Source organism: Phyllostomus discolor, chromosome 3, assembly GCF_004126475.2.
Source record: "Phyllostomus discolor isolate MPI-MPIP mPhyDis1 chromosome 3, mPhyDis1.pri.v3, whole genome shotgun sequence".
Lineage (NCBI taxonomy): Eukaryota > Metazoa > Chordata > Mammalia > Chiroptera > Phyllostomidae > Phyllostomus > Phyllostomus discolor.
Window position 1 is genome coordinate 124493313 of NC_040905.2, and position 27524 is coordinate 124520836.

The 27524-nt window shown below is 39.8% G+C and overlaps 1 protein-coding gene across 1 annotated transcript in view; it reads right to left on the reverse strand.

The window, feature by feature from the left end:
- The window catches only part of LOC114504532 (ATP-binding cassette sub-family A member 3-like), a 244777-nt gene that overhangs the window by 98977 nt on the left and 118276 nt on the right, over positions 1 to 27524 (reverse strand). The window contains exons 16-18 of the mRNA XM_028522197.2: positions 24829 to 24927; positions 9242 to 9413; positions 8220 to 8514 (exon numbers count right to left, since the gene is read on the reverse strand). Of these exons, the coding sequence (XP_028377998.1) occupies positions 8220 to 8514; positions 9242 to 9413; positions 24829 to 24927 (566 nt within the window). The remainder of the gene's footprint in view (positions 1 to 8219; positions 8515 to 9241; positions 9414 to 24828; positions 24928 to 27524) is intronic.

The following is a 27524-nucleotide window of genomic DNA, read 5'->3' on the forward strand; positions in this document are numbered from 1 at the left end:
CAAACAGTGTCTGTGTCTATTCACTCCTTCCTCTTGAGAAATTCCTCCCGTTCGAGCCCGCCGCTCCCCACAGTGGCCTGACTTCTCCCACCGCCAAAAGCTCCAGCCAGACTGGTGACCGTGGGAGTCCGGGTCCGCTGCGTGACTCAGCCCCTCCGGTGTCCACCGCCTCCAAAGGTGCTCACAGCCCCCGTGTGTTTGCCAGCACCTGGATTCCTCCCAGAGCCGCTCAGACCTTGCTCGGCTGGGGAGGGAGCAGTTGACCTGGCTCTCTCCCAAGGACCCTATGGTAAACCCAGCAGCGGCCCCGGGCCTGGGGCTGCAGCCCCGGGACCACATGCTTGTCCTGGGACCCTACCTTGTTGCAGCACTCCCCTTAGGGTCCGTTCTTTGTTCTTTCGGTTCAGCCACAATCCTTGGTCCTCTGTTTTCAAAAATGCTGAAATATGTTGGTTGCTTGCCTTTCTACTCTATAGATCGGTCAGGATTTTCTCCCCTGAGCAGAGGAAAGCCGAATCTGCTCCTTCCTACTCCGACGCCATCTTAGATCTCCATCCATTTTAGTCTGAGTGCTTCTTTTGATCTGAGCTGGGCTTATTGGAAGCCATATATATATAATCTTGTTTTCTTATCCATTAGGCTACCCTATGTCTTTTGGTTGGAGCATTTAAGCCATTTACATTTAAGGTGATTATTGATAGATATGCATTTAGTGCCATTTTATTGTTAGACAGTTTTCCTGTCCCCCCCCCCCCCTCCCCGCCATTTTTCATCTTCATTTTCTTCTTAAAACAAGCCCATCAACATTTGTTGCAGTGCTGGTTTGGTGTTAACAAACTCCTTGAGCTATTTCTCATCGTGAAGCTCCTTATTTCTCCTTTGGTTTTAAATGAGAGCCTTGCTGGATAAAGTAACCTTGGTTGTAAGTCCTTGTTTCACTTCACCTTGAATATTTCATGCCACTCTCTTCTGGCCTGAAATGTTTATGTGTCTTGGTGTAGACCTCTTTTGGTCTGACTTGTTTAGGACTTTCTGAGCTTCCTGGATCTATGTCTTTTTCCTTCATCATATTAGGGAAGTTTTGGGTCAGTATTTCTTCAAATAATGTCTCAGCCCCTTTGCTCAGTCTCGTTTCCTTCTGGTATTCCCATGATGTGGACATTATTATGCTTCATGTTGTCCCAAAGGTTCCTTAAACTCTCCTCATGTAAAAATTCTTTTTTCTTTTTGCTTTTCCACTTGGATGTTTTTTCTACCTTGTCTTCCAAATCACTGATTCACTCCTCTGCTTCTTCTAACCCACAGTTTATTCCTTCCAGTGTATTATTTACTCCAGATATTGCATTCTTCATTTCTGACTGGTCTTTTTTATGGTTTCTATGTATTTTTTAATGATGTTCAGTATCCTTATAATCATTATTCTAAACTCTCTGATTGATTTTATCCAGTTCTTCTTCTGGAGAATTCTTTTGGTCTTTCACTTGGGGTCTGTTTCTTGGTCTTCCCATTTTGGCTGCATCTTTGTGTTTGTTTCTGTGTATTAGGTAGAGTTGCAAAGATTCTGGTGCAGTCCTACGTCAAACGCTGCCTGTTTGGAGCTATCAGTGATCCACAGCTTGTGGTCCCTCTGCTGGGTCCGGGTGTATGCAGAAGTACCCATTGTGCACACCAATGTCTGCTTTAACTGGCATTGAGCCTGAGGGAGAGTCTGCTACAGTCTCTGATTTTCCAGATCTGCCTTTGTTCACTGATATAGCCTGAAGCTATAGTACTCTGAAGCCATAGTTAACCTCCAAAAGGGGGACAGAGTAATTCCTGTGGGTGGGGCTATTGCTTCCCTTCTGGCTGATGCCACTTGGAGGAGAGTACTTTGCCTGAGAAGGATGGCATGATTTGGCACAGGGATCCTGGCAGCTAACTGTTCAGTTCTTTCCCCAGAACCACCAGCCCCAGACACTCCTCATGTGTCCCTAGTCCATTTTGCCCTCTCTCTGCTGGAGTCCAGGGTAAGTGGTTGCTAATTGAATTTTGTGCACTGGTCCATAAGGGACTCTTTGTGTTTCCAGCTATCTCCCCCTGGTGGACAGAACCCCCTGCTGCTTTTCAGAGCTGCAGGCTATTTGGGTTCCTTTTCCAGTTCTGGGGCTGTAGGCTGGGGTGCCCAGCTTGGTTTTAGACACCACACTTCTCAGGGGGAACTCTTCAGCCACTGAAATATACCTCTGGAACTTAAGCTGTCACCCATGGGAGCCCAGCCAGCTCTTTTTCACCTCTTTCATACTCCCTACTAGTGGGGAGTATGTGTCCCTACTAGTCACATTGTGGTGCTATGGCTTCCTCCTTCTGCCAGTGGTTATAAGGCTTCTCTTCAGCTAGTATTCAGCTGGTTATTCAGGATGAATAAAGACCCTACAGTTGAAACCACCTTAAGATATTAACACTGGAACTTGCTTCATAAACTGTTACCAGCTGGAACAGGGCATGAGCAAGGTGAGGTGTAGGAGGAAGAGACTGAAAAAAGAAATCATTTCACAGGTGGAAGAGACAGGAGAGACCACAGAAAAATAAAGAATAAGAATTTAGTGGGGTGTTTTGTAAAAGAATTAAAAAATATCTCTATAATTTAGTTGTAATTACAGTTTGCCCCTGGGAGGATGTTAGTGTAACTTCCACTAACTCCTCCACCATCTTGGGTCTCTCAATTACTTCTTTAAAATTCTATTTGCAAATACAGTGACATTCTGAAGTATTGGGGGCTAGGGCTTCAACAAATGAATTTTGTAGAGGCAAAATTCAGGCCATCACTCTTCCCATCCTTTTTATGCTTTTGCTAAAAACCAGACATTTAAATGATGGTTACTTTTGCTGTACAGAAGCTTTGTAATTTGATGTAGTCTCATTTGTTTATTTTTCCTTTTTTATTGTTTTCAATTACAGTCATTCCCATTTCCCCCCATTACTCTCCCCTACCCTACCCACTCTTATCTCCCACATTCAATTGTCCCCCTCCATTGTCTTTGTCCATGGGTCTTTATACATATTTCTTGATGACCCTTCCCTTCTTTGCCCTGTTATCCTTCTCCCCCTTCCCCGCTGGTTACTGCCAGTTTGTTTTTTATTGCCATGCCTAGTTCTATTTTGCTTGCTTGTTTCTTATGTTGTTTAGGTTTCATTGATAGGTGAGATCATATGGTTTTTGTCTTTCACTGCCTGTCTTATTTCAGTTAGCATAAAGCTCTCCAGTTCCATCCATGCTGTCACGAAGGGTAGGAATTCCTTCTTTCTTTCTGCTGTGTAATATTCCATTGTGTAAATGTACCACACTTTTTAGACCCTCTCATTTACTGATGCACATTTTACTGTTTACACTATTACAGATATCCTCATTTCTCCACCCCGCCTTGCTCACCTCCACCCATCTCTCAGCCCCTTCCCTCTGGCCATCACCACACTGTTATCTGGGACTATAGGTTAGGCACATATGCTCTTTGGTTTATCCCTTCACCTTCTTTCATCCAGCTCCCCCTCCCATCTTCCCACTGACCATTGTTAGTCTGCCCTATGCATCCATGCCACTGTTTCTCTCCCTTTCTCAATTTCCTTCTCTCTGTAATAAAAAAATTTTAAAATTAAAAATTTTGCATCTGTATTTATCAGAAATATTGGTTTGTAGTTTTCTGTATTTTATTGTTGTTCAATTACAGTTGTCCCCATAGCCCCCCCCACATTACTTTCCACTGCCCTACCCATGTCCATCTCCCACGTTCAATCCTCCCCTCCCCATTGTCTTTGTCCATGAACACTTTATACGTGTTCTTTGATGAACTTTACCTTTCTTTGACCTGTTACACCCCTCGTTCCTTCCCTCTGGTTACTGTCAGTTTGTTCTTTATTTCCATGACTCTGGTTATATTTTGCTTGCTTATTTTGTTTTGTTGATTAGATTCCACTTATAGGTGAGATTATATGGTATTTTTCTTTTACACCCAGTTTATCACTTAGCATAATGCTCTCCAGTTCCATCCATGCTGTCACAAAAGGTAGGATTTCCTCACTTAGCATAATGCTCTCCAGTTCCATCCATGCTGTCACAAAAGGTAGGATTTCCTTTTGTCTTTCTGTTGTGCACTATTCCACTGTGTAAATGCCCCATAGTTTTTTGATCCACTCATTTACTTATGGGCACTTAGGTTGTTTCCAGCACTTGGCTATTGTAAATTGTGCTACTGTGAACATTGGGGTGCATAGGTTTTTTTGAATTGGTGTTCAGGGTTTTTAGAGTATAATCCCAGCAGTGGGATCGCTGGGTCAAAAAGCAGTTCCATTTTAGTTTTTTTTTAAAGGAAATTCCATACTGTTTTCCACAGTGCCTGCACCAGTCTGCATTCCTACCAATAATGTACTAGGGTTTGTGTTTCTCCACAACCTCACCAGCACTTGTTTGTTGATTTGGTTATGATGGCCATTCTGAGTGGTATGAAGTGGTATCTCATTGTAGTTTTAATTGCATCTCTCCGGTGGCTAGTGATGTTGAACATCCTTTCATATGTCTCTGGGCCTCTGTATGTCTTTCTTGGGGAAGTGTCTGTTCATATCCTTTGCCCATTTTTTCATTGGGTTGTGTTTCTGGAGTGGAGTCATGTGAGTTCTTCATAGATTTTTGAGATCAAGTCTTTGTCCAAAGGTATCATTTGCAAATATGTTTTCTCATACAGTTGGTTCCATTTTGCTGATGTTTCCTCCAGCTGTGCTGAAGCTTTTAATTTGATGAAGTCCCATTTGTTCATTCTTTCTTTTATGTCCCTTGCTCTAGGGACACATCAGTGAAAATACTGTCATGTGGAACATCTGAGATTTTCCTGCCTATGTTCTATTCTAGGACTTTTCCTTTATTTCCCTTGCCCTAGGATAAATATTTGCAAAAATATTTCTGTATGGGATATCAGAAATTTTACTGTCTATGTTTCCCACTAGGACTTTTTATGGTATCATGATTTATATTTAAGCCTTTACACATTTTGAGTTTGTTCTGGTGTATGGTTTAAGTTGGTGGTCTAATTTCATTTTTTTTGCATGTAACAGTCCAGTTTTCTCAATATCATTTATTGAAGAGACTATTTTTCATCTATCGTATGATCAAAGAAAAAGAAAACTGTACATTTAGGATAGTGTAATAGTTCTGGTATGTTTATTTCCTTCCCTAACTTTTTAAAATCACTTTTCTTTTCTCTTAATTGTTGCTGCTCATTTGTTTAATGACAGATATGAACTAAGTCATGAAAGGCAAGGACCTACATCCAAGATTGCTCTATCCAGCAAAGCTTTCATTTAGAATGGAAGGGCAGATAAAGTGCTTCTCAGATAAGGTCAAGTTAAAGGAGTTCATCATCACCAAGCCCTTCTGTTATGAAATGTTAAAGGGACTTATCTAAGAAAAAGAAGATAAAAAACATGTATAGTAAAATGACAGAAAACTCACAATTATTAACAACCACACCTAAAACAAAAACAAACTAAGCAAACAACTAGAACAGGAACAGAACCACAGAAATGGAGATCACGTGGAGGGTTAGCAACAGGGGAGTGGGAGGAGGAGAGAGGGGAAAAAGGTACAGAGAATAAGTAGCATAGATGGTAGGTAGAAAATAGAGAGGGGGAGGGTAAGTATAGTATGGGAAATGTAGAAGCTAAAGAACTTATTTCACATGGAAATGAACTAAAGGGGGGAATGTGGGTGGGAGAGGGTGTGCAGGGTGGAGGGGAGTGAAGGGGGGAAATGGGACAACTGTAATAGCATAATCAATAAAATATATTAAAAATAATTCTGTAGATTTTATATTCTCCACAGTGTGCAACCACTTAATTCTCTGATGGACTTTAAAAATTCTTGTTTTTAGCCCTGGCTGGTGTAGCTCAGTGGATTGAGCGTGGGCTGGGAACCAAAGTGTCCCAGGTTCGATTCCCAGCCAGGGTACATTCCTGGGTTGCAGACCTCCAGCAACCGCACATTGATGTCTCTCTCTCTCTCTCTCTCTCTCTCCCTCCCTCCCTTCCCTTTCTAAAAATAAATAAATAAAATCTTAAAAAAATTCTTGTTTTTTTATTGTTGTTCAAGTACAGTTGTCTCAATTTTCACCCCACCACACCCCCTTGCAACCTACCCATTCCTGCCTCCCACACTCAAACCTACACACTTTGGCTTTGTCAATATGTCCTTCATACAATATGGAATTTCCTCAGAAAACCAAAAATGGAACTTCCTTTTGACTTAGGGATGAAAAGACAGTTGAGAATGACTCCTGGGATTATACCCTAAGAATCCTGAAACACCAATTCAAAAGAACTTATGAACCCCAACGTCCATAGTAGCACAATTTACAATAGCCAAATGCTGGAAGCAACCTAAGTGCCTATGAGTAGATGAGTGGATCAAAAAACCAGTACATTTACACAATGGAATACTACACAGCAGGAAAACATCTTGTTTTTAATTTTAAGTTAGCACTAGGGTTCAGTTCTGGGTAAGTATAAGTTAATAATCAGCTAAAAGATTTTTTTGATGCCTAGAACCAGTAAATCTTCTACCCACTACCAAAGGTATTTACATATAGAGGCACACCTCACAATTTCAGGCAGTACCCAAGTCAGTCTCAAATTTTTCTTCTTGTTTGTATAGGCCTCAAAGTCAACTAGAGATGAGTGACTAGAGCCTCCTCTTTTCCTAGGTCATTTGTGGCCATTCACACTATCATCCTGAGCTTCTAGATCTCCAGGAATGCCAGCCAGAATGTTCCAAAGTTCACTATTGTTATTTAGGTCTGCAGGTATTTCTTTAAACTTATTTTTTGGCCAGGCTCTTGGTTGGCCCAACTGAAATCACAGGTTTAGCCAACTGTGGTGATGCTACCAGCAGATTACCATTACCAGCAGATTACCAGCAGAGTGTTTTAGTAATGCCCTGGGGATGGAGCTTTTCCCAAAAAGCTGATCCTTGACTCAAACCCAATACCAAATATGCCCTGGGATGAAGTTTTTCAGGGTGCTGCTATTTCAGTGAAGGTATTGACAGTGCTCTGGGGATGAGCTTTTGACAGAACTCTAAAAAGATCAGTCCTTTCCATTAAGTAAGTGGCTGCTCGTTTTTCGTGGCTACCATACCTCTGACCTGGGGAGGGGGAGTAATAGAAATAGTTAAATTAAAATGCCACAGGCATTATTATTTTTACAGAGGTTCAGTAGTTTTTTTAATGGATAATTTTTAGTTTTCTTTTGTGTTTTTGTTAATTTTAGTTTTCTAATTGATATTTAAAAATGGTTTTCTAAGTATTTTTTGTTGCTTTTGTTGGAAAATGTGTTCATTTCACCATGCCAAAAATTCAAATTCTCCATCCACTAGGTTTGGGGAAATTTGTTATACTGCAATAAATAGCAAATAAGCTACACAAAAAGAATGTTTTTAGTATAAAAAAGATAATGCAGAGAAAGTGTTCAATATGTTTTTTCCTAAAATAAATATTGAAAAAATTAAATACATTATTTACGCTACTTTCAAAAATTTAGTTTGAGAGGTCAATTTATTAAGTTTTCAGCCACTTGTTTTTAGGATGGCCAATATACTAAGTTAAAAAACAACCCCCCCCTTGGAACCAGCATTTTGAGAGATTAGAGGAACATGTTTGTATTATTTTTTTAAAAGATTTTATTTATTTATTTTCAGAGAGAGGGGAAGGGAAGGAGAAAGAGAGAGAGAAAAACATCAGTGTGTGGTTGCCTCTCATATTACCCTCACTGGAGACCTGTTCTGCAACCCAGCATGTGCCCTGACTGGGAATCACACTGGCGACCCTTCAGTTCACAGGCCCATGCTCAATCCACTGAGCCACACCAGCCAGGGAAACATTTGTATTCTTGTTACAAGAAAAATTCTATGCTAAATTTCACACCACAGCATTATGGCTCTTTTACCCATCCTCTGAAAGCTGATACAATTAGCTGAAAGACCATCTATAGCCAAAAAACCTCCATTAATTATTCACATTTGTGGTCAGTTATCTTGAAGTATACATTTTTTGTCTTTGATTTGGCTTCCTCTAAGATACTGGTAACTAGTAGGAAAAGAAAAAAATGGGTAGCTAATTAACACAGTGAAATCCCTTCTTTGCAAGCCATACAAACAAGTACTTTATGGCAGCAATCTCTTTATTTCCTATGGGTCTTACCTTGCACTTCACGAAGTTCTTGATTCTTAGGTTGTAGAAGAATCTTCAGGTTCCTTATGAGATTCATAGCCAAATCAGATTTCCCTAAAACTGAGTAAGGCACAATTGTTTGACCATACTGACTCAAATCCATTTCTCTGATGTGCTCTTCAGAATATAAATTTTGAGCTGTTAAGAGGTATGTAGTGACAAACAAAATTATTGATATCTGTAGCAAAACCAATTTCCAGTTGCGCCAACTGAATAGTGCTCTCTTTATAAACATGGAATGAAATTGCTGGCAGAAAAGTGGAAACTAGAAAGAGAAGAGAAACATAGCAGTGCAATTGTTGGTAACTCAAGTAGAATATTCATATGGAAATCCATTAATATAAATGCTTCAATTTTTTTTAGCAGAAGATATATACATATTATACAAATATATTTTTGAATAAGACCCAAGAAAATAACAAGATGGTATGAAAGTTTTATTTGTGTAAGATATTAAGCAAAGAATTAGAATCTGGTTTCTGACCTAACTATATGGAACATTTATGATTTTATACACTAATATACTTGTAGTACTTCTGAATAGAAAAACAAAATTATATTTATTTTTTACTTAATATTAAACCATAATCTTTTTATTTCTCCATTTTAAGAGGATATATACCCCATAAAACTTATTCTTTGCTCAGTTTTAATACACAAACTATGATTCATAGTGAAAAAAACGCCCCTGATCTGATCACCCAGTATCATCTGATCACAAATGTTATAACTCTTGGGTCTTGTGTTACAGTTGAACAAAGGGAAAATCTATGAGAAAATGAATAAATTTTCAAAGTGATTCTGAAGAATAACAATGGTGAGAGTAGGAGTTGCTCTTTACCTAGAACGCATTTCTCCTGCATCAAGAAATTATATCTAGCTGGGTTTTCTACAGATAAGCTCCAAACATCTTTTAAGTTCAGATATTAAACAAAGTATACATTTGATACCCAAGAGAAACATATAGTTTAATTTTCAGTAAATATGCCTACCCCAGTATTAAATTTAATGGTAGCAATTTCATTCAGTCTTGAAAAAATTGGTGTGTTATGGTTTCCAGGTGTAATAATATTCTTCTTCATGTCTTGTCTTATTTTTTGGCCCTTCAATGAAGGGGACTGGATAGGAAGAATATCCATTTGGGGATTTGTCAGCTTATTGACCCTACATACAAACAGGTACACAAAAAGCACAAAACATTTCATTTTGACTATAGTCTCATTCTATTTTATTTGGGTAAGGTCAAACAAGGTTCCAAATTTGGATGACCCTTTGATCTTTCTCCCCATTGTTAGTTGTATTGTTTTCTTTCAGGCAGCATAACAACAGTGTTATTGGTTCCCAATAAACCAGTCAGAGGACTAATAGCAATTCTTGGCAAAGTTTCAACAGTTCTGGGGAACTGTTTTATTATGAGAAAAAATATGCAATATATTCTTTGTTCCACTAAGCTCTTGCATTAAGTTAAAGGTCTTATGTTTAATCAAAGATAATAACTCCACCCTGGCTGGTGTGGCTCAAGTGGATTTAGTGCTAGCCTGTGAACCAAGGGGTTGCTGGTTTGATTCCCAGTCAGGGCACATGCCTGGGCTGTGTGCCAGGTCCCCATTAAGGGGAGGGTGAGAGGTAACCACACATTGTTGTTTCTCTCCCTCTCATTCTCCTTCCCTTCCCCTCTCTCTAAAGATAACTAAATAAAATCTTAAAAATAAGATAATAGCTCATTTGAGGGTTAAAATGTTCTTTGAGAAAAATGGGGACATTGGCTAGTAGTTTTCTTTTTTAAGTCCTTACTACTGCCTATGTCTGACATTGCATCTTTTTGTATACATACTTGAGAAAAATATACAGATACACAATGAATAATCTGAAGAGGAAAATGCTACGTATTAGTAGAATAACAGAAAAATATATCACAGTGTGCTGAGAGACAGGAAAGATTAATTATACTAAAGTGGTAAACACTTGACAGAAAATACAAGATTTAAAAGGTGTATTTTTTCTAAGCCCAAGAACTATAAAAATCATCTCAATTCCCTATAGGGTAAATGGAGTCAGTCTGGCTGCCATACCCAGATGTCTGAGGAACTAAGATAAGCTGTGTCCTCATAGCCTTGAGACGGGGTCCAATAAGCGGTTCCCATACTCTTGACTAGGTTCATATGCACAGAATCTTGCTGTATTATACAACATTTTGGCTCCCTGCCAGCTTTGTGTGCATTTAGTATATAAGGGAGTTGGAACTCCCTGTTGTGCACCACACAGCAACACAGCAACACGTGGCTGGTGGCATGCATGGATCACCCACCCTTGAATAAAGGCATGTCAGACCTTCTGACAGCTCTGTGACTGGAGTGAACCTGTCTGGCCTTGAAAAGCTGCAACACAATTGTCATAGTCAGCAGGATTTGTGGCAGAATGGTACGGTGCTGGCACCCCCAGAGGTCACTGGTATGTAGCCTTTGGTGACCAGGCTCCTGGCATCTTAGCCTCCCACCCCAGGATTGACCTGATGTCAGTGGTGTACCTGACATGATAGAGAAGGCCCTGCAGGTGGTAGGGAAGACCCTGGAAAAGCCAAGTACCCTCACAGCCATGAGGGCTATGGGCTGGGTGTTTCTTTCAGTTTTGTGAACTGAGACAGAGACTGTGCTTCACAATGCAGAGAAGGTACATGAACTCTGAGGCAGAGAGGAAGCTTTGGAAGCAAGGATTGGTGCCCTAGAGGAAGATCTCTGAGTGTCAGAGCAGCAGTGATCCCCATCCCCAGCTGCACTGAACGATCTGGAAGAAGAAAAGGGGAATTGTTGCTTCTATACACCCTTCCCCCCTCATGCCCTGCACAGACTTAGAATAAAGTTTCAGACAGGAACTGGGCCAGAGAACTGTGGCCTGGGCTGGGTGCTTTGATGGTGGTGGCACAGCACCTGGATCTGGCAAGGGGCTGGGCCTGCTGTGCCCTTGGTGCACTGCTGCTGCTAGCCAGGGTATTTATTGGACTTATAGCCAAGATGAAGGCATAGGTAGATATACTTTGCCTCCACACACAAGCAAAAGAAGGACAAATATAAATTTAAAAACAAAAAATAAGCAGAACTGCTAGAGAACTGAACTGTATGGAAGTCCAACAACCAAGGAGTTAAAGAAAAAACATTAATTCAGACTGGTAGGTGGGGTGGAGATGGGCAGCCAGGGCAGAGAGGATGTGCAGCAAGGTGGGAGCTGGTGAACTAGGCAGTTCCACATGTGTGCAGAAAAACTGGGAGGAAAAACTGGGAGGAACAACTGGGGAGCCAGACAGGCCACACAACCCAGGGCTCCAGTATGAGAAAAGAAAGACTCAAAACCTCTGGCAGTAAAAACCTGTGGGGTTTGTGATGGTGGGAGAATCTCCTAGTCTCACAGCAGATTTTGTTGAAGAGACCCACAGGGTCCTAGATGTACACAAACAGACCCTCCTCTGAATCAGCATCAGAAGGTCCCAATTTGAGAGAGGAAGATGGTGTCGGGGTAGAGGGAGCAGATTCTACTCCCCCCACCCCACAGGAGAAAATCCTAGCCGATCTATGGAGTAAAAAAGCAAAAAACTAACAATACCTCAACATATGAAAATAAGGGACAAAAATTGTAGCAGAACAGAAAAACCAGATGGTACGGAGAATACTTCAGGACAATAAGGTCCCAGGGACCAGCACAGGATCCAGAGGGGCTGCAGCCCCAGGCCCTGTGCCAGCTGCCAGGTTTGCCATAGAGTCCTTGGGAGAGAGCTGGGGCAACTGCTCCCTCCCTGGTCAAACAAGGTCAGAATGGCAGGGGGTGAAACCTGGTTGTTAGTGAACACACAGGGGATGTGAGCACCCTTGGAGTCTGTGGACACCAGCAGAGTTGAGAGTTGTGTGATGGGCCCTGACCCCCACAGTCACTGGTCTGGCTAGAGAATTGGGCTGTGGGAGAGGCCAGGCCATTATACGGAGCAGCAGGCTTGAGTAGGAGGAATTTCTCAAAAAGAAAAAGTGAAAAGGCAGACATTGTTTGGGGAATTTTCCTACAGCAATTGCTCCGGCCTCCCTGCTACCCAGCCGGGCAGTGATCCCGAGGTTGCACTGAAGGTTGTGCTTGAGCAGAAGACCCTGTGCACCCCCATAGCACTGGGAAGAATGAGGCAGCCGGGCTGAGTGTGTGTGTGTGTGTGCCCCTGGACTCCACCCCACAGCAGTAACACTGGGGAAAGGCCTGGTTTCCACACCCAAGGCACAGGGGAGAGATGCCAGGATAGCTTCATGGACAGTGTGCGTGGTTGACTGACTGCTGATTGGGAAGAAAGGAAAGCCATACCAATTGCCCATCAGCCTGCTGCAGCCAGCTAGACCAGAAAAAACAGTTTGGACACTTTGAAACCAAGAGGCTTTTTAATTTTATTCTATTTTTATTATTTTTAAAATAATTTTTAATTTTTGAATTATTTTTTCTCTTTCAATTCATTTTCCCTCTTCTTTCTTCTTTTAAACATATTTTATTGATTATGCTATCACAGTTGTCCCATTTTCCCCCTTCACTCCCCTCCACCATGCCCACCCCTCCCACTCACATTCCCTCCCTTTAGTTCATGTTCATGTGTCATAAGTTCTTTAGCTTCTACATTTCCCACACTATTCCTGCCCTCTCCCTGTCTATTTTCTACCTATCGTCCATGCTACTTATTCTCTATATCTTTTCCCTCTCTCTCCTTCTCCTATTTCCCTGTTGCTAACCCTCCATGTGATCTCCATTTCTGTGGTTCTGCTCCTTTTTTATTTGCTTAGTTTGCTTTTGTTTTAGGTATGGTTGTTACTAACTGTGAGTTTGATGTCTCTTTTTTACTGTTCATATTTTTTATCTTCTTTTTCTTAGATAAGTCCCTTTAACATTTCATATAATAAGGGCTTGGTGATGATGAACTCCTTTAACTTGGCCTTATCTGAGAAGCACTTTATCTGCCTTTCCATTCTAAGGGAAAGCTTTGCTGGATAGAGCAATCTTGGATGGAGGTCTTTGCTTTTCATGACTTGGAATATTTCTTTCCAGCCCCTTCTTGCCTGTAAGGTCTCTTTTGAGAAATCAGCTGACATTCTGATGGGAACTCCTTTGTAGGTAACTGTCCCCTTATCTCTTGCCGCTTCTAGAATTCTCTCCTTTATTTTTATCTTGGGTAATGTAATTATGATGTGCCTTGGTGTGCTCCTCCTTGGGTCCAACCTCTTTGGGACTCTCTGAGCTTCCTGGACTTCCTGGAAGTCTATTTCCTTCGCCAGATTGGAGAAGTTCTCCTTTATTATTTGTTCAAATAAGTTTTCCACTTGTTGCTCTTCCTCTTCTTCTGCTGGTACCCCTATAATTCGGATGTTGGAATGTTTAAAGATGTCCTGGAGGTCCTAAGCCTATCCTCAGTTTCTTGAATTCTTGTTTCTTCATTCTTTTCTGTTTGGTTGTTCTTTTCCTCCTTCTGGTCCCTTCCATTGATTTGAAACCCAGTTTTCTTTCCATCACTATTGGTTCCCTGTGCATTTTCCTTCATTTCTCTTACTGTAGTCTGCATTTGTTAACCTAATTTATGACCAAAGTCAACCAATTCTGTGAGCATCGTGATCACCAGTTCTTTGAACTGTGCATCTGATAGGTTGGCTATTTCTCAGTCGCCTAAAAAAAAAACAAAACTGGCTCTGGGGCTTTGAACTCTGTTTGAGCCATCTTTTTTATTTTATTTTATTTTTTTCCTTTGGTCTGGTCGTGCCTGTTATGTATGAGGAGCGGAGCCTTAGGTGTTCACCAGGGAAGGGCACCTCAGTTGCTGGGTTGTGACTGTATGTGGGGGAGGGGTCCAAGAGGGAACAATGGCGCCTTCTCCACTCTCTCTAGGACTTCAGTCCCCTTTGCCGCTTCCTACAAGCAAATTGGGCCCTTCTGGTGCTGGCTCCTGGGCGGGTGGGTTTGTGTACTTTCTCTGACCCTGTGGGTCTCCCTAAGGAGCTCTCCTGTGAGGCTGAGAGAATCTCCTGGCCTCAGTTCCCACAGGCGTTTTCAGTTGGTGCCTTTAGGCTTTGTTTCCCGGTGCTGGGTCCCTGGGTTGTGCAGTCTGCATCACTACCCGTTTTCACTTAGTTTGTGCCCAAATGTGTGGCTGCGGACAGACAGCTGCCTTGTGCGCCTCACTGGGTCTGCTCGTTGCCTCCTGCGCCCAGGGTCTGCCACCAGTCCATCAGCTGTCCCTGCGCTTCTGGGGCCCGCCAACTGCCATCTGTGCCCTGTGCATCTGCGTCTGCCAGCCACTGATTTTTCCTGCCAGTACCCCTCAACCCCTCTCCATAGGCCTCTGACCCCACCCCTCCTTACCGGTCTGGATGTATGGATGTTTGTAAATTCTTGTTGTCCTTAGTTTTGGTTGTGCGAGGAAGCACAGCTATCACCTATGCCTCCATCTAGGTAGGAAGTCCCTCTTTCCTTCTTTCTTGTTTCTTCCTTCTTCCTTTCTTTTCCCCAATTTTATCTCTTTTTCCTTCCTTCGTCTGCATTTTTTAAATAATACCTACAAGTGAGATCCCCCCAAAACCCCCCAAAACAAAAAAAACCTAGATCTGTGAAAAGACAAAAGTTGGAACCAAAGAAGGGGCATCGCAACAGCTGTGACAGTGAGACAAATTTCACTTTGCTATTACAGAGAACTTGCAAGTTATTGCATACTTGTATTATTATTATTCCTTTCCCTTTATTTTTACATCTTTTATTTTAATAGTATTTTTGTACTCCTCTTCTTTCTGTATAGTCTGCTTTCCTAAGCTGGTTATATTGTATCATTTGACAGGCTTCCCCTGATATCTCTTTCATAGTGTATTGCTAATTTACTGTCCTTCACTTCACTTGTGTCCCATTAGCACACTACTCAAGGTCTTGTACTCCCTATTCTTCTTATCTAGATCACATAGATTCTGTCATATGATTGTTGTGCTAATATTATTGTACATAATAGCTGTTCCATACAATTGCAAATACTTTACAACACCCCTCCCAGATCTTAGCCCACTGCATGGCTTCCTGAATTCTATTACTGTAGTGGTTAACTCTATTCTCTCACAAACTACACCTATTTACTATCCTATACTCCCACCTTACCTCAAATCTGACCTCCCACAATCTCACTGCTCTTTAGATATACCTCACAATCCTTCCTTCCCCTACAAGTGTCTTATCTTCTTTCCATCCTTTCTAAAAATCAGCTAGGTGAGTAGAAGGTCACGATTAACACTATACATAGCCAAAGGATCTCCGATCTCTTCTCTACTGGTTGCTATTGTAAATATCATAGAAAACTCTCTTGCTGTCTTAAACCATTTTTCTTTCTCTCTCCAACTGATCACAAAAAAGAGTAGGCGGAAGCAGTGAACACCAGGATACCCACTGGAAAAGGAAACCCAACAACAAAGGAACCACTAACAGACAATAACAGAAGGTGAAGGAGGCAGTGGAAACCACACAGATCTCAATCCAAGACCTATCTGGAAATGCAACTAAACAGTAGAGACATTATCCAGTACAAACAACTAATAAGAGCAAGAAACAATCCTCAAAACCTTATACAAACAGAAGAACCAGTTTCAACACAACCTGCCCTCACCAGCACAACAAAATACAAGAGGTGGTGGACAGAGTGACCCTCATTTAACAAGCTGGTGTTGAAGGACCCACCAAAGAAACACTCAACAACAATCAGGACCAAAAGACAAACACAGAGCCAACTTAAACGACAGCCCAAGACCAGTGAGCTCAGGAGATCAAGGAGACTGCACCACTGAATCTCACAGGTATTCTACCACAGAAGTTCACACCATAGACCTAGGGAGCCAGAACAGATTAATTTAGGGAGCTGAGGCTAACAAGAAGAGTCTCACAAACAATGCGAAGCCAAAGAAACAATCCAAAAATGAAAGGGAAGGAGGAAGCCTCAGAAAGAATGCTAATTGAAATAGAGGCAACTCAACTATCAGATATTGAGTTCAAAGCAATGATTGTCAGGAAGCTCAATGAGGACACAATGAGCTACCAGAAACTACAGGGAAGCTACAATGAACTCACTGCAAAATATATCAACATGAAAAAGGAAACAGAAAGTATCAACAAGGGCCAAGAGGAAATGAAGAATACAATTTCTGAACTGAAGAACACAGTAGAAGGAATGAAAAGTAGGACTGATGAGGCAGAAGATCGGACCAGCGAGCTAGAGGATGAAGTAGAGAAAAACACCAGAAAGAGCAAGAAAAGTAAAAGAAGCTCAGAAGGAATGAAGAGGGATTAAGAGAAATGCAAGACAATATGAAACGTAATAATATCCACGTAATAGGGATACCAGGAGGAGAAAAAGAAGAACAAGGGATAGAAAACCCATTTGAAACAGTAATGATGGCAAACTTCCCTAAGTTGATGTGAGAAAAAGTCACACAAAACCAGGAGACACAGAGAGTTCCAATCAAGAGGAACCCAAACAGGCTCAGTTTAAGACATATCATAATTAAAATGGAAAGATACCAAGACAAAGAGAGAATCTTAAAAGCAGCAAGGGAGAAACAGGAAGTAACATACAAGGGAGCCCCAATAAGGTTACCAGCTGATTTCTCAATGGAAACACTCCAAGCCAGGAGAATGGTAAGAAATATTCCAAGTAATGACAACCAGAGGCTTGCAACCAAGGCTACTTTACCCAGCAAGGCTCTCAGTCAAGATAGAAGGCCAAATAAGGAGCTTCCCAGACAAAATAAGTCTAAAAGAATACACCTCCACCAAACCAGCTCTGCCTGAGATGCTAAACAGACTGCTTTAAGGAAAGAAAGGAAAAGAGAGAGAAAGAGGAACACAGGTATGAAAAAATGGCAATGAATAAGTACCTATCAATAATAACCTTAATCATAAATGGATTAATGCTCTAATCAAAAGACATAGAATAGCTGAATGGATAAGAAAGCATGAACCACATATATGCTGCCTTCAAGAGACCCACCTCAGAACAAAAGACCTACACAGGCTGAAAGTGAAGGGCTGGAAACAAATTTCCCAAGCGAACGGACAGGGAAAAAAAGCTGGGGTAGCAATACTCATATCGGACAAAATAGACTTCAAAAAAGGGCCATAAAGAGAGATCCAGAAGGTCACTTCATAATACTCAAGGGAAGAATCCAACAAGAAGACATAAACATTGTAAATATATATGCACCCAACATAGGAGCACCCAAATACATAAGAAAATCGCAAAGGACTTCAAGAAAGATATTGACAGCAACACAATTATAGTGGGGGATTTTAACACCCCACTGTCAAAAGTAGACAGGCCTTCCAAAAAAATATCAGCAAAGATATTGTGGCATTGAACAATGCCCTAGATGAAATGAGCTTAACTTATATATACAGAGCCCTCCATCCCAAAGAAGCTAAATACACATTCTTTTCAAATGCACATGCAACATTTTCAAAGATAGACCACATGATAGGACACAAAGCAAGCCTCAACAAATTCAAGAAAATTGAAGTACCAAGCATTTTCTCTGACCACAAGAAACTGAAACTAGAAACCAACCCCAAGGGAAAAAATCTGAAACACTCAAAATCATGGAGATTGAATAGCATGCTATTAAACAATGAATGGGTCAAGAATGAAATTAGGGAAGACATCAAAAAGTCTCTGGAAACAAATGAAAATGAACTCACAACAACCTAAAACTTATGGGACACAGCAAAGGCAGTCCTAAGAGGGAAGATCATAGCGATACAGGCCTACCTAAAAAAGATAGAAACATTTCAAGCAAACAACCCAACCCTAAACCTACAAGAACTTGAGGAACAACAACAAAGACAGCCCAGAGCAGGTAGAATAAAGGAAATAACCCAGATCAGAGCAGAGTTATAAGACATAGAGACTAAAAGCACAATTCTAAGGATCAGTGACTCCAGGGGGTGGTTCTTTGAAAAGATAAACAAAATTGACAAGCCTTTAAGCAGGCTCATCAAGAAAAGAGGAGAAAGGATCCAAATAAACACAATCAGAAATGAAAGAGGTGAGTTTACAACTGATACCACAGAAATACAAAGGATTGTAAGAAATTACTACAAAGAATTGTATGCCAAGAAATTTGAAAACCTAGGTGAAATGGACAAATTTCTAGAAAAATATAACATACCAAAACTCAAAAAGAAGAAGCAGAAAGCCAGAACAAACCAATAACAGCAGATGAAATTGAAGCAGTAATTAAAAAGCCCCCAACACACAAAGCCTTGGACTGAACGGTTTCACAGGAGAATTCTCTAAGCATTTAAGGGAGAGCTAACCCCTATCCTTCACAGACTATTCCAAAAAATACAGAATGATGAAAGACTCCCAAACTCTTTTTATGAAGCCAGCATCATTCTAATCCCAAAACCAGATAAAGACACAATAAAGAAAGAATACTTCAGGCCAATATCACTAATGAACATAGACACTAAAATCCTCAACAAAATATTGACAAACCGCATCCAACAATACATTGAAAACATCATGCACCATGACCAAGTGGGATTCATCCCAGGGATGCAAGGATGGTTCAATATTCGAAAATCAGTAAATGTAAACATTACATAAACAAAAGCAAACACAAAAATCGTATGATCATATGAATAGACGGGGAAAAAGCATTTAATAAGGTACAGCACACGTTTATGATAAAAATACTCAGCAAAGTGAGAATTTAGGGAGCATTTCTCACCATAATAAAGGCTATATATGAGAGAGTTACAGCCAACATCATACTCAATGGGCCAAAAGTAAAATCTTTTCCACTAAGATCAGGAACAAGACAAGGATGTCCACTTTCACCACTTCTATTCAATATAGTATTGAAAGTTTAAGCCACAGTGCTCAGACAAGAAAAGGAAACAAAAGGCACCCAAATTGGAAAGGAGGAAACAAAACTGTCATTGTTTGCAGATGACATGATAGTGTACACAGAAAATCCTATAGGCTCCGCCAAAAAACTGCTTGACATAATAAACGAATTTTGCAAAAGAGTGGGATACAAAGTCAATATCCAAAAATAAAAGGCATTTTTGTATACCAACAATAAAACAGCAGAAGCAGAAATCAAGAAAAAATTCCCATTTGATATAGCAAAAAGAAAAATAAAATACCTAGGAATAAATCTAACCAAAGAGACCAAAGACCTGTATTCAGAAAACTACACAACACTGAAGAAAGAAATGACGGAAGACACAAACAAATGGAAACATATACCGTGTTCATGGATCAGAAGAATTAACATTATCAAAATGTCTATACTAATATTATTAAATATTATTATTATTATATGAAATTACACAATTTACAGATTCAGTGCAATACCTATTAATGTTCCAATGGCATATTTCACAGACATACAACATACACTTCAAAAATTTATATGGAACCATAAACAACCCCAAATGGCTGCTGCAATTTTGAGAAAAAAAGCGAAGTAGGAGGGATCACAATACCTTGTACCAAACTGTATTACAAGGCCACTGTAATCAAAACAGCCTTGTACTGGCATAATAACCAGCACATGGATTAATGGAACAGAACAGAGAGCCCAGAAATAAACCCAAGTCTCTATGGTCAATTAATATTTGACAAAGAGGGCAGCAAGATAAAATGGAATAAAAATAGCCTCTTCAACAAATGGTGTTGGGAGAACTGGACAGCTACATGCAAAAAAATGAAATTCAAGCACCATCTTACACTATACACAAAAGTCAATTCAAGTTGGATAAAAGACTTAAATATAAGCCATGACACCATTAAAGTCCCAGAGGAGAACATAGGAAGGAAAATCTTAGCTATTTCACGTGGCAACATTTTTACTGATATGTTCCCCAGGGCAAGGGACATGAAGGAAAGAATAAACAAATGGGATCTCATCAAAATAAAAAGCTCCTGCCCAGCTAAAGAAAACAGTATTAAAATAAAAAGAGAAGCAACTGTATGGGAAAACATATTTGCCAATGATACCTCAGACAAAGGTTTAATCTCCAAAATATATAAAGAACTTACACAACTCCATTTTAAGGAGACAAGCAACCCAATTAAAAAAATGAGCAAAGGACTTAAACAGACACTTCTCCAAGGAGGACATACAGAAGATCCAAGGACACATGAAACGATGTTCAATATCGCTAGCTATCAGAGAGATGCAAATTAAAACCACAATGAGATACCACTTCACACCAGTCAGAATGGCCATCATAAACAAAGCAACAAACAACAAGTGTTGGAGAGGTTGTGGAGAAAAAGGGACCCTAGTACATTGTTGGTGGGATTGCGCACTGGTATAATCACTAAGGAAAACAGTATGGAGCTTCCTCAGAAAACTAAAAATGGATCTGCCTTTTGACCCAGCAATTCCTCTGCTGGGATTACATTCTAAGAACCCTGCAACACCAATTCAAAAGAACCTATGCACCCCAATGTTCATAGCAGCACAATTTACAATAGCCAAGTGCTAGAAGCAACCTAGGTGCCTATCATTAAACGAATGCATCAAAAAACTATGGTGCATTTACACAATGGAATTCTGCACAGCAGAAAGAAAGAAGGAGCTCCTACCCCTTGCAACAGCATGGATGGAACTGGAGAGCATTATGCTAAGTGAAATAAGCCAGGCGGTGAAAGACAAATATCATATGATCTGACCTTTAACAGGAATCTAATCAACAAAACAAAGAAAGAAGCAAAATATAACCAAAGACACTTGAATAGAGAACAGGCTGACAGTGTTCAGAGAGGAGAGGGGAGAGAATTTCAGGAGAAAAGGGGAAGGGTTTACAGGAACAAATATAAAGAACAGATGGACAAAAACTAGGAGCAGGTGGAAATGGGAGGGAGGTGGGGAGGGCTAGATGGGTGGTCTGGGATGGGAGTAAAAGATAGAAAATTGTACTTGAACAATAATTAAAATAATTTTTTTTTTAAAAAAGAAGGTCCCGATTTGCTTATGGGTGGTGGCGAATTTACAGAAAGCTGGTGAGAGCTGAGCAAGCAGCATTATTTTCACTCACACCCCTCCGCCACACACAATGCCACAAAGCAGCCACATGGATTGCCCTGCCCTGGCGAATACCTGAGGCTCTGCTATTTACAGTGTAACAGGCACTCCAAGACAAAAAATATAGCCCAAATGAAAGAACAGATCAAAGCTCCAAAAATAGAATTGAGCGGTTTAGAGATAGCCAACCTATCACATGCAGAGTTGAAACACTGGCAGTCAGGATGCTCACAAAATGGTTGAGTAGGGTCATAAAATAGAGAAAAAAGTGAAGGCTGTGCAAAGTGAAATAAAGAAAAACTTACAGGGAACCAACAGTGAAGAGAAAGAAACCAAGACTCAAATAAATGATTTGGAGCTGAAAAAAGAAATAAATATTCAACTGGAACAGAATGAAGAAACAAGAATTCAAAAAAATGAGGAGGAGCTTAGGAACTTCCAGGGCAACTTTAAAACGTCCATCATCCAAGTCATGGGAGTGCCAGAATAAAAAGAGGAAGAGAAAGAGATTGAAAACTTATTTGAAAACATAATGAAGGAGAACTTCCCTAATTTGGCAAAGAGAATAGACTTCCAGAAAGTCCAGGAAGCTCAGAGAGTCCTAAAGAAGTTGGACCCAAGGAAACACACACCAAGTTACATTTATGTTACCCAGGATTATAGTTAAGTACAGAATCTTAAAAGCAGCAAGAGAAAAGGAGATGGTTACTTACAAAGAAGTTCCCATAAGACTATTAACTGATGTCTCAAATCAGAGAAGAAGGTACTGGCAAGAAGTATTTTAAGTCATGAAAGGTAAGGATCTACATCCAAGATTACTCTATCCAGCAAAGCTATCATTTAGAATGGGAGAGCAGGTGAAGTGCTTTCCAGATAACGTTAAGTTAAAGGAGTTCATAATCACCAAGCCCTTATTACATGAAATGATAAATGAACTTATCTAAGAAAAAGAAGCTGATCAAAAATATAAATAGTAAAATGACAACAAACTCATAATTATCAACAACTGAAGCTAAAACAAAAACAAAAAGAAAACTAAGCAAACAACTAAAACAGAAACAGAATCACAGAAATGGAGATCACATGGAAGGTCATCAGCAGGGAGAGGATGGGAGCAGAATTGGGAAAAAGGTAAAAAGAATAAGAAGCATAAATGGTAGGTACAAAATAGACATGTCAAGAATAGTACACTTATATGTACAACCCATGGACATGAACTTAGGTGTGGGAGTGCTGGTGGGAGGGGAGGTGAAGGGTGAGAGGAAGAAAGGGTAAAAAAATGGGACAACTGTAATAGCATATTGAATAAAATATATTAAAAAAACAAAACAAAAAATGGGCAAAGAACTTGATGGACATTTCTCCAAGGAGCACATACAGAGTGCTCAGAGACATACAAAAAGTTTCTCAGCATCACTAGCTATCAGAGAGATGCAAATTAAAACGACAATGAGAGATGCAAATTAAAACGACAATGAGATACTACTTTACACTGGTCTGAATGGCCATCATATACAAATCAACAAACAACAAGTCTTGGCAAGGTTGTGGAGAAAAGGGAACCCTAGTACACTGTTGGTAGGAATACCGACTGGTGTAGCCACTGTGGGAAGCAGTATGGAATTTTCTCAGAAAACTGAAAGTGGAATTGCCTTTTGATCCTGCAAGTCCACTGCTGGGATTTTATCCTGAGAACCAGAAACACCAATTCTAAAAAATCTACGCATCCCAGTTTTCATGGCAGCACAATTTACAGCAGCCAAGTGTTGGAAGCAACTAAAGTGCCCATTAGTGAATGAGTGGATCAAAAAATATGATACATTTACACAATGGAATACTACCAGCAGAAAGAAAGAAGAGCTCCTACCCTTTGTGACAGCATGGATGGAACTGGAGAGAATCATGCTAAGTGAAATAAGCCAGGTGGTGAAAGACAATACCATATGACCTCACCTTTAACAGAAAACTAATCAACAAAACAAACAAGCAACCAAAATATAACTGGAAACATTGAAATAAAGAACAAACTGATAGTAAGAAGTGGGGAATGTGGAGGGGAAAAGAAGGGGAAGGGCCTTCAAGGAACATGTATAAAGGACCCATGGACAAAGACAACAGATGTTGATAGGATTGAGTGTGGGAGGTGGGGGTAGTTTGGGCAGGTGAGGGTGATGGGGGAAAATGGGGGAACTGTAGTTGAATAACAATAAAACAAATTTTAAAAATTAAAATTAATTAAAAAAATAAAAAATGTCTAATCTTCATATCAGGTATAATTCTGTTCATTGTTCACTCTATTCTTTGGAAGATTGTCAATGTGTCCCAGTTGGGTGTACAAGCAAGTGGGTCCAACTCCCACCTACCTTGTCACCATCTTCTGCTCTCCTCATATCCCTCCTTATCTTTATCCACTGTATGTGGGTGTGGGACCACCCTTACTGTGTCCTGCATCTTTGCCCTTTCTACCCTTCTGAATGAATGTAACTTCTTTAATTCCTTGGTAGTTGGACTTCAATGCAGCTCAATTTTCTGAAAATTCTGGGTGATAGTTGTTTTGTAGTTTAGTTGTAATTTTTTTGCTGTGATTGTGCTAGGAGGTGAGCAATGATTAACTATGCCTCCATTTTTGCCTGGAATTCTAAAACCATTCTTAAGTATCTATTATGTGACAAACATTGGTTGAGGTCCCAAGTATAGTCAGTGAACAAAACAGGTGTAGTCCCTGCCATTATGGAGGTTGATCTAATTGTGATTACAAAGTATTGATAAGTTTCTTACTATAATTATGCTCTCCATGTAGTTTCCCTAAAGACAGACAAGAGAAGATTTGACTGAATGGCCAATAGGCCATTTCTTATTATAAATTATTCTTATAATTTATTTATCATAAATTAATAAAGTGGCCTCTGAATTTAAATACATTGGTCTCTTGTGAACTTAATTCTGTGAACAAATCACTCCAAGTTAACTATGATACACTGACAATATTATTTAAATCCCTGAGACTGAGAATATAAAGTGTAGACATAACTCTGTCACAACCTTTCCAGGAAAGGATATTTTGTGAAACTTTTGACAGCTAAACATCTGACTTTTCTTATGACAACCTGAAATACTACCTAAGCAATTTCATTTTGAAGTTTTTCAAAGTGCAAGAAAAATTAAACAAATTATGTAAAAATTAAATAAATTATGGAAACATGGTTAGGTCAACATTTTAAAGTCATTTATAGTTAAGACTCAAAGTTAGAGCTATAACTTTTCCCATAATGACACCAATGTTATTTTTTGTCTTGGATAACCTTTGAACCCTCTATCATAAAAAGACATATATACCAAGGCCCAACCTCAAAGTCTTTACACATTCTCAGCTGAATATACAGAAATACATTAGCATAGATATTAACATATTTTAAGAATCCATAACTGTAATTTATTTTTGTGCAAATAGGGTGGGGTTTGCTCTGAAGTTGATGTGGAATTTTTAAAAAATTACTATTACTCACTTAAGGAAGACTTCTTCCATGGTAGTTTTTGAAGCATCAAAGCAGGCAATGCCTAGCTCTCTTTTTTTCTTATTCAGTTCATTAAACAGAGTTTTAAACCTGGAGAAGAGGGGAAAAAAGAAAGTACTAGCATTAATTCAGGTACATTTTATTTTTAATTTTTAGTTCATTTTATTTTCTAGTAAATAAAAAATTTAAAATAAATATACAGTGGAATACTAATCAGCCATAAGAAGAGATGAAATACTGCACCTGCAACAAAATGGATGGATCTTTTTTTTTAAAAAATCCTCACCCAAGGATGTGTTTTCATTGCTTTTAGAGTGAGAGGAAGGGAAAGAGAGATGTGGGACAAAAACATTGATTGGTTGCCTCCTGTGTGTGACTAGATGGGGGATCTTATGTGCCTGGATAAGAGACACACACCCAGACTGAGGACAAACCCACAACCCAGGCATATGTCCTGACTAGGAATCAAACGTGCAACCCTTTGGTTATGGGATGATGATCCAACAAATGAGCCACACTGGCCAGGCCTACATGGATGGATCTTGATAATATCATGCTAATCAAAATAAGTCAGACAAAAAAAGTTAAGAACCACTATGATTTTACTCATGTGTGAAATATAAAATGGAAAACAACAAAGGAAAAGCAAGATAAACAAACATAAACTCATATACACAGATAACAGTAAGGTGGTTACCAGAGGGAAGAGGAGTGGGGGTGTAGTAAAGATGAAAGGGGTCAAATATATGGTGACAGAAGAAGATTTGACTTTGGATGGTGGGCATACATTGCAATACACAGATGATGTATCATAGAATTGTACACATGAAACCTGTATAATATTATTAAACAATGTCACCCCAATTTAATAAAAATATGAGCAATTACATGTTTTCTGCATTTAATATTAATTTTATTTCCAATTGTATTCTGCCTTATTGTTTTTTATTCAATTGTACACTTTACTTTTTAAAAAAATTTTACTTATTTATTTTTAGAGAGGGAAGGGAGGGAGATAGAGAGAGAGAGAAACATCAATGTGTGGTTGCTGGGGGTCATGGCCTGAAACCCAGGTATGTACCCTGACTGGGAATCGAACCTGCAACACTTTGGTTTGCAGCCCGCACTCAATCCACTGAGCTATGCCAGCCAGGGCTACTTTACTTTTTTAAAAAATGTACTGTTGTTCAGTAACAGTTGTTCTATCTTTTTCCCCATTGCTCACTCCTACCCCATCACCCCCACTCCCAGAATTCCTCCCCATTGTCTGTGCCCATGAGTGCTCTGTTCATGTTCCTTTGCTTGCCCCTTCCCCTTCTTTCCCCTGTTTTCTCACTCCAACTCACCTCTGTTTTCCAAAATTATTTTACTGTGGCAATATAGATGAAACATTAAATTTACTAATTAAATCTTCTAGGTGTGTAATTGAAGCAGCATGGCTGGCTGTGCAACCATCACCACCAACTTCCAGAACTTTTTTATGATCCCAACCTAAAACTCTATACTTATTAGTTTGATCTACAAAATATATAAAGAACTCATATGACTCCAGGAAGACAACAAAATTAACAAATGGGCAAAGGACCTAAACGGACCCTTCTCCAAGGAGGACATACAGAAGGCCCATAGACATCTGAAAGGATACTCAACATCACTAGCCATCAGAGAGATGCAAATTAAAACCACAATGAGATACCACTTCATACCAGTCAGAATGGCCATCATAAACAAAGCAACAAACAAGTGCTGGTGAGGTTGTGGAGGAAAGGGAACCCTAGTACACCGTTGGTGGGGATGAAGACTGGTGCAGCCACTGTGGGAAACAGTATGGAATTTCCTCAGAAACTAAAAATGGAACTATCTTTTTACCTAGCAATTCCACTGCTGGAACTATATCCCAATAATCCTGAAATACCAATTAAACAGAACCTATGCACCTCAATGTTTATAGCAGCACAATTTATAATAGCCAAGTGCTGGAAGCAACCTAAGTGCCCATCAGTAAATGAATTGATCAAAAGGCTATCATACATTTACACAGTGGAATATTACACAGCAGAAAGAAAGGAGCTCCTACCCTTCATGACAGCATAGATGGAACTGGAGAGCATTATGCTAAGTGAAATAAGCCAGATGGTGAAAGACAAATATGATATTATTTTATCTATATGTGGAACCTAATCAACCAGACATATGAGTGAGCAAAATAGTCCCAGAGACATTGAAATAAAGAAGAAACTGACAGTAAGTAGAGGGGAGAGGGGAAAAGGAAGAGGGAGAATGAGGGAAAATAGGGGAAGGGTCAAGTCAAGGAACATGTATAAAGGACACATGGACATAGCCAAAGGGGGTAGGATTGAGGGAGGGAAGTGGGATGGGTGTGGCAGGGGGAAGTGGTGGGGGAGAATGGAGACAACTGTACTTGAATGACAGTAAAAAAACCCCTCTATACCCATTAAATAATAATTATTTATTCCTCCCTTCTCTCAACTTCACTTTTTAATTTCTGTCCCTATGAATTTGCCTATTCTATGTGCCTCATTTAAGTTAGGGTCATACAATATTTGTTTTTTTTTGTATCTGACTTACTTCATTTAGCATAATTCTTTCCAGGTTCATCCATTTTGTAGCATGTGGCAGAGTTTTATTCCTTTTTAAGGATGAATAATACTCATCATATGGATATA